Source organism: Hoplias malabaricus, chromosome 16 (genome assembly GCF_029633855.1).
Source record: "Hoplias malabaricus isolate fHopMal1 chromosome 16, fHopMal1.hap1, whole genome shotgun sequence".
Lineage (NCBI taxonomy): Eukaryota > Metazoa > Chordata > Actinopteri > Characiformes > Erythrinidae > Hoplias > Hoplias malabaricus.
In genome coordinates, this window is record NC_089815.1 from 3,263,068 (window position 1) to 3,271,147 (window position 8,080).

The 8,080-nt window shown below is 46.5% G+C and overlaps 1 protein-coding gene across 1 annotated transcript in view; it reads right to left on the reverse strand.

Annotated features, from left to right (window-relative positions):
- Positions 1-657: 657 nt before the first annotated feature.
- The window catches only part of sptbn1 (spectrin, beta, non-erythrocytic 1), a 92,429-nt gene continuing 85,006 nt past the window's right edge, over positions 658-8,080 (reverse strand). The window contains 11 exon segments of the mRNA XM_066648224.1: positions 658-1,142; positions 1,668-1,710; positions 1,972-2,145; positions 3,379-3,590; positions 3,796-3,850; positions 4,059-4,153; positions 4,818-5,014; positions 5,854-5,938; positions 6,682-6,820; positions 6,985-7,229; positions 7,310-7,684. Coding sequence (XP_066504321.1) covers positions 912-1,142; positions 1,668-1,710; positions 1,972-2,145; positions 3,379-3,590; positions 3,796-3,850; positions 4,059-4,153; positions 4,818-5,014; positions 5,854-5,938; positions 6,682-6,820; positions 6,985-7,229; positions 7,310-7,684 — 1,851 coding nt within the window. The 3' untranslated portion in view covers positions 658-911.

Sequence of the window (8,080 nt, forward strand, 5' to 3'; positions counted from 1 at the left end):
AACTTAAAAGAAACAACAAAAAAAAAACAACCGAGGAAAAGAAGGAAGATGCAAAAAGAAGTTCACGGTTTATAGCAACATTCTTACAGGTCCGAAGAGTTTGTTTTTTTTTTCACGGAAGGACACAAGACTAGCATTGGCCCCGAGCTAACGTTCGCCTAACTCCGCATTTCTACAGCTTTAGAGCCTGCGATCCATAAAAGGCAAGTTTGTCCAAACTGGGCGCAGCGACTTACCGAAGCGAATGGAATTTCTGCGAAAGTTTGTTCGTGTAGGATTTTGGAGCTGAGCCCACCAGCAGGGGGAGTCAGCGCTGTGGAATCGTTTACGACGCGTCACTGTCTTGCTCCTCAGTAGCGAAGACAGCTACTGTCTCCAAGACAGCCTCACAAAATTGAGGAAAGTGTTTTAAATATCCACACCCTTCAACAATACAGTTACAAAAAAGAGTGATATTCATAATCAATAATTAAATCGTAAAAGTTCAAATTCAATGACAATAAAAACAGAATAGCTTAAAAAAACACATCTGGTCCTCTGGAACTTTCCAAACCCGACTCGAAGGTGGAGCTCCCTGACGTACAGCACACGCGAGCTACACCCGAGCTACACGTCTTTATTCACCCCTTTTTTTTTTTGTTCTTTTTTTAAACGTAATTTTTATTTAAACATAACCTTTGTTTTATTTCCTGTAACGCAACTTTGGAACCCGATCAGAGGGACTTTAGGCACAGAGTGTGGTGTGGTGGACTTGTTCTTGAGCTTGCATGCTGGAATATCACTCAAAGTGGACAGACACGAATGAAAAAACGAAAAAGCAAAGAAGGAAGAAAAAAGAAAAAAACAAAGTCATGAAGGACAGGGGGGAAAGCGAGGGAAGGGAATGTTTCCGTTGCTATGGGAACAGGCCTCTACTGCTTCTTCTTGCTGAAGAGACTGAAGCGTTTCTCTTTGTCTTTCTCCTTGTCTTTCTCCCGCTTGCCCGGGCTGGACTCGGTCGTCAGGGTAACGGATGCCGGGAGTGTCTGGGCACGGCTAGTGGCGGGAGTGCTCTGGTTGCTAGGGGTGATTTCGGACTTCTCGGAGGAGGAGGAGCCGGTGGTTGCGTTCTGAATGGCCTGGATCCACGTGTTCATCTCCTCCTGAGGAATATTCAATCAGCCAGTAACAGATTAGACACTCTCTTTGGTTCTAGATACTCACTGATGTAGATGTTAGGGTTAAACTCTGGGGTCAAGAAGGTTCTAAAAGTCTGAGACCACTTTAAAACCTCACTGTACCTCAACCGGGAATAAAAGATAAACTCTAGCGTATTTTAGACGTATCGCCTCCTGTAGGTCAGAGATAAGGGTGAAGGGAGTCGCTCTGAATTACACACGATTACCATACGAATTAATACTTATCTACGTATTTATCCCTTCCAGAACTTCCACCCAAATTCCCAAGCATCCTCCCATGACTCAGCTGTTTACAGAGCAGCTCTCAACCCGAGTGGCCATTGATAGATGAGCAATGAGCTGACAATGAGCTCATGGCAAGGTGTGGTTTAAATTTGATGTTGTTCCTTTGTCGTCCACCTGGGGGCACTACTGAGCAATGCTTTCTGAATGATAAAAAACAGCAGTAACAGTTTTACATGTGTTTTCAAAAGTAAAAAAAAGACTTACATCATCTTTGGCTTGGAACAGATACTCGTTTCCATCTGTCACTCTGTAAAACAAGGTATTCTAGTTAACACTTAAGAAAAAAAACATTTTCTGAAGACCCTCTGAACACTGGCTCTCTCCTCCCTGTGTGTGGCACTTGGTGTGTTATGAAACATTGATTTCTAGACCATAATCGTGTGTGTATTGTGTGGAGTGCTGCACATCTGTCTGAATTCCTAGTTGCTTGTCTCTTCTTCTTTGAGAATAGGAGCCAGTATTTTCATTCCTACAAAGTGCAGCTGTTGAAACTAAGCCCTGGACTCACCTCAGTTTGAAAACGTGCTTCTTCTTCTTGTAGTCCACTGCGACCTCACAGACGGCGTCCTTCAGGCTGACGGGGATTTCGTTATGATATGGGATTCCCTGACCTGCGTTCTTATTGTCTTTATAGAAGCCCATCTCATGGTTGTTGATAACACAGTACACATTATGCCAGGACCTGGAGGAAGAGTGGAGAAATAGCAGGTGAAATCTGGCTCGGTGATGACAGATGGACCTGAGATAGAATACGGTGTCAGTATATGTACACTCAGCCTTAGAGTTCTGCGTCCATTCCCTAAAGCATACAGTATTTACAAATACAGCTATTTACAGCCACAGTCGTATAGGAACCCACGCAGACACAGGGAGAACACACCACACTCCTCACAGACAGTCACCCGGAGGACACCCACGCAGACACAGAGAGAACACACCACACTCCTCACAGACAGTCACCCGGAGGAAACCCACGCAGACACAGGGAAAACACACCACACTCCTCACAGACAGTCACCCGGAGGAAACCCACACAGACACAGGGAGAACACACCACACTCCTCACAGACAGTCACCCGGAGGAAACCCACGCAGACACAGGGAGAACACACCACACTCCTCACAGACAGTCACCTGGAGGAAACCCACGCAGACACAGGGAGAACACACCACACTCCTCACAGACAGTCACCCAGAGGAAACCCACGCAGAAACAGAGAGAACACACCACACTCCTCACAGACAGTCACCCGGAGGAAACCCACGCAGACACAGGGAGAACACACCACACTCCTCACAGACAGTCACCCGGAGGAAACCCACACGGACACAGAGAGAACACACCACACTCCTCACAGACAGTCACCCGGAGGAAACCCACACGGACACAGAGAGAAAACACCACACTCCTCACAGACATCATGCTGGTTTCAGTATCCCTATCTGGACCTAATCTTAGAGACTAATGTAAACACTGTAATATCAGATTAAACAGAAGGTGGATCCTTTTTGTAGAAATCTAATAACGGTGCATTAAAATATCACATCCAGCCAGAACATTAAATCACATTTGTTTTAAAATATTTTACACTGCACTTATGTTGTTAAGCTTATACTTTACTCAAAGTCCTATGTCATAATTAACCGCTAACATTCCCCGAATCTACTAATTTACTAAGAAACTCTTAAACGTCTTAAATGCGCACCACACTCGCGTCTGTTCCGCTGTAACTCTACGGCGCCCTCTGGTGTCTGCCGCTAACTTCAGGGAACTACAGAGACCTGCCGTGCTCCTGACCTGGTCCATTGGAGTCAACTGAGTTGACGCAACTCTCCCTCTATGCCGTCTATAACGATCCACAGAGGCTCATAGAGCTCACATTGTAAGCCAGGCAGCTGCGGATGGTACGTTTACCTGTTAGAGGCCTTCTTGTTATGGCCCTCCCATTCATGTTTGCGGTGTAGGAAGCCCTCCAGCTGGGCGGAGGGGGAGTCCTGGCCCTTGGCCGGCAGCGTGGACGACTGGCTGCCCTTGGTGCGTCTGCCTGAGGTTGGGGATGGAATGGGGCTGGGCTCTTTAGAGCTGCGCTCAGGAACGCCGTTCACTATCTCACCATCCACTGCCTCCTGATAAAGAGAGAGAGAGATTGAGGAAGAGTGAGTCTACACAGATCTATTCCACTGTACGGAGGCCTAGGGGTGATCTATTCACACTCACACAAACCATGAACTGACTGCTACATGCCCTTGGCATTTTTAATATTCAGTATCTCTATTACAGCCATCTCTAGGCAAGGAACCTAGCAAACGAGAGGTGTAAACAGTGACAAACCCGAGGGGAATCCTGGTCTGAAGGCAGTCCGTTCTGGGCGATCTGCTCTCCGTTTCTGTGGAGAAAGAAATAAACCATGAATCAATTTAACACACACACACACACACACACACACACACACACACACACACACACACACACACACACACACACACACACACGACACTGAAAAACCGAACGCTCACAGATCCAGCCGCCTCCTGAAGTGTAGTGTTGTGTTTACAGAGTCATAGAGATGACAGTATTGATGTTGATGTGGTTACCTCTGGTCCTGGATCTCCTGCTCTGGCTCTGGGGTCGGGGGTTTTCTCCTTCTCTCTTCTTCCTCTTGCTGTCTTCTCACTTCCAATAACTCCATCTGAGCAAAGAGGAAGGAAACATCATCGAATTAGTCATTCACGCTGCGCCTAGTAACCTACATCTACTGTGTTTAAGACAGGAACAGATCTCTGTCTTATTCCTGTACAGCGTTAGTCACCGCAGAATGACAGCACGGTAAACATGTAACTATTTAATATAATGAATAAATATCTGCAAAAATGTGCTTATATTATGTCAAATTTAACTCTTGAAAGGGCCAGAAGCACCCATCAGCTTCCAGTCCTCACTCCTATTTGATGCAGTAAGCCACAGTGTTACATTAGAATGCGATTTTAAAGAAAAAAAAATAGATAAATCATTTCCTGGAATTAGAGATGCTTTTTTTTTTAAAGGGAAATGGCTACCAGGGCTCAGCATAGTCGTGTCCATCTCTCTCTCTCTCTCTCTCTCTCTCTGTCTCACTTCTGTTTTCTTTTACACTTTTTATTTTCAGAGCACACACATCTAAGCAGTAAAAGGATATGGACATTTTTGTTTACAGTCCTTACTCTGATGGAGGCACGTGACCCCCTGTGGACTAATCACAGACTGGGGAAGGGGATAACATTTAATTAGGAGTTTACTGATGTGAAAGGGTGCTAGGCTTTCTTTTCTGAGAGAGAGAGAGAGGTGTACAACTTCAGCCAATAACACTCTCTCACCGTAGTCAGCCTCTCCAGCGCAGAGAAGCGCTCCTCCCAGGTAGCGGCTGACTTCTCGAACGCCTCGTGTCTCTTGATCAGTTTCTCCACCTCGTCCACACTCTGTCCCACCTCCCTGCTGGACAGATACGGCTCCTGTCCCAGCAACCACGCCTCAGCTACCCCCGCATCCCGAGAAAACTGGTGCACTTCCAAAACTACACACACACACACACACACATGAACACACACATCCTCTTTCACTCTGAGCAGCTTGTCTTGGGTTTCAAATCAGAAATGAGGGAGTAACTGCTGCAGAAAACAAAAATATGACTAACGAATAGTAAATAAAATCGAGCTAATTTACCTATATCTTAGTTTAAATTTTATATTTGTTTTATGAATTATGAATTAAATGGCATTGGTAATTTACAAATGTAATTAGATATTATTATTCCAAATTAATTCTGTTCACTATAATATGGTGTTATTATAGTATAACTACAGGGTGTGTCACTGAAACTACGGATACTGGAAGCCTGTGCTAGCATTTCTCCTGCGGTGTTGCTATCAGTGTGTGAAGAGTGGGAGAAGAGGGTTGCATTGACAATCAACACAATGGGCAGCACTTTGAACACATTTTATGTGGTCAGAAATTTGTAAATAACTCATGAACGAATAAAGTTACGTTAAAACCAAGCATACCGTTGTTTTTCTTGTGAAATTTCCAATATGTTTGATGTGTCACATGACCCTCTTCCCATTGAAACAACAAAAGTTGGATCCAAGATGGCCGACTTCAAAATGGTCGCCATGGTCACCACCCATCTTGAAAAGTTTCCCCCCCTCCCATATACTAATGTGCCACAAACAGGAAGTTAATATCACCAACCATTCCCATTTTATTAAGGTGTATCCGTATAAATGCCCTCCCTGTATTATTAATTACACAGTTTATAATGTAATAACATTAGTTTAAAGATAAAGTTGCATGTTAATCATGTAACAAACCCCTGATCTTCCTAATGAAAAGAGTGTAAATATAAAATGTATTTACTCAGTCTAAGCCACTCCCATCTGTCCTCCCATTTGTCAATCATGTCTTTCCTCTTGTCCGTCAACTGTAGCAACTTTTCTTTAATCTGTGGAGGTGAGGAAAAAAAAATAATTCTGACACATCAGGTATGGGAAAGAAAACACGTTGTAAATCGATCACATACATCCTCACACATTAAGACCACATCACCTCAAATTCATTCATTCATTCATTATCTGTAACCCTTATCCAGTTCAGGGTCGCGGTGGGTCCAGAGCCTACCTGGAATCATTGGGCACAAGGCGGGAATACACCCTGGAGGGGGCGCCAGTCCTTCACAGGGCAACACACACTCACACACATTCACTCACACATTCAAACCTACGGACACTTTTGAGTCGTCAATCCAAGACTGTGGGAGGAAACCGGAGCACCCGGAGGAAACCCATGCGGACACGGGGAGAACACACCACACTCCTCACAGACAGTCACCCAGAGGAAACCCAGGCAGACACAGAGAACACACCACACTCCTCACAGACAGTCACCCAGAGGAAACCCAGGCAGACACAGGGAGAACACACCACACTCCTCAGACAGTCACCCGGAGGAAACCCACGCAGACACAGGGAGAACACACCACACTCCTCACAGACAGTCACCCGGAGGAAACCCACGCAGACACAGGGAGAACACACCAAACTCCTCACAGACAGTCATCCAAAGCAGGACTTGAACCCACAACCTCCAGGTCCCAGGAGCTGTGTGACTGTGACACCTACCTGCTGCGCCACCGTGCCGCAACACCTCAAATGACTTCCTATTATTTACAGTGAAGCTGATCCTCACCTCCTCTGAAGCGTAGTGTTTCCGTGCCAGCAGGGACTTGCCGAGCTCGATGCAGGCCGTAAAGCTGTCGTTTCGGGCATCGATCTCAGCCTTTATGCCCTGGTGGTTGTTCATGAGCAGCTCCACAGAGGACACGTCCCTAAACAGATCCAGTTACAAACAGTTACAACAACTACAGATGTTCCGAAACCAAACCCATGTCCGTGGGACATCAGCAAACGTTCATTTTCTACTGGGACCCTTCTTCGCGTTATGATACTGGATGTCCGCAGTGTATTAGAAATGTTGTGCTCACACACTCACCTGGGCTTCTCCTGGGCCTCGATGAGGCGGATGACGTCCTCCATCCAGAGCATGAGGTCCCGCACCATGCTGAAGAAGCGGAACTTGTCTCCGGTGTCCAGCAAACGAGTCCTGCGACCCTCACAGGCTTCCAGAAGATTCCTCCAGGTGTCCAGCACTTCACTTTCCCTACGCTGGATATCATCCGCTTTATCACCTGCGTACGCTGACTGTAAACGTACGGCATCCTCCTGCAGCTGCCTCACCTAGAAACACACATCAGGGGCGTTACAGCAGTCAACTGCTGACCTCCTCCATTAAGCTAACGTCCGTATGCTTCACAAACCTGTGTCCCCAGTGCCTGGATGTCATGCTCAAAGGTGGTGTGCATCCTCTGTAGCGTCTCCACCGTGTTCTGGTCTCGACCCAGCTCTTCAGGAAGCAACTTGTGTTTGTCCAGGATGCGGCTGAGGATCTCCTTGGCGTCGTGGTAGAATTTGTGCAGCTCATAGGAAGCGGCCAGGATCTGCGTGCGAGTGTCAATCAGCTCCAGGAGATCCGCCCAGGCCTCGTTAAGTCCGTCCTTCCATTCGGCGACAGTTGCCGCATCTGCGTGTCCAGTGTTGATGAGCTCGTCTGCCATTCTGTTCACGGAGTCCACGCGCTCCTGCCCGATGTTACCAGTGTCACGGGCGAACTCGCGGAAACGTTCCTGCAACATCTGGATACGGAGGGAAAAAGGCAGGAAACGTCAGGAGCTGCAGAAACAGAACTGTGTGTATCTCATTTAAAAAGTTATTTTTTTTTACAACATTAGATCAATTTTATTGGGGTTGAGCAGCATGGCAAATGATTCCCCATGCCTAGACTCCTCCAGGGAAGGGATAACACATATTACTGTGCTCTTCTGGGAAGGCTAGAGCATTTAGGGAAGGCGAGAACACTAGTGAGGTCAGGTACTGGTGTCGGGTGAGTAGTCCACACCACTCCAGCTCGTCCCATAGGTAACTCCAGAAGTTTATACCCCTGTTGCCCATGATTAACACTGGGCATGGTAAACTAAAACATATTAATATTCAAAGAAATCAAACGCCTGAAACTGGAGGGCAGCACAGCG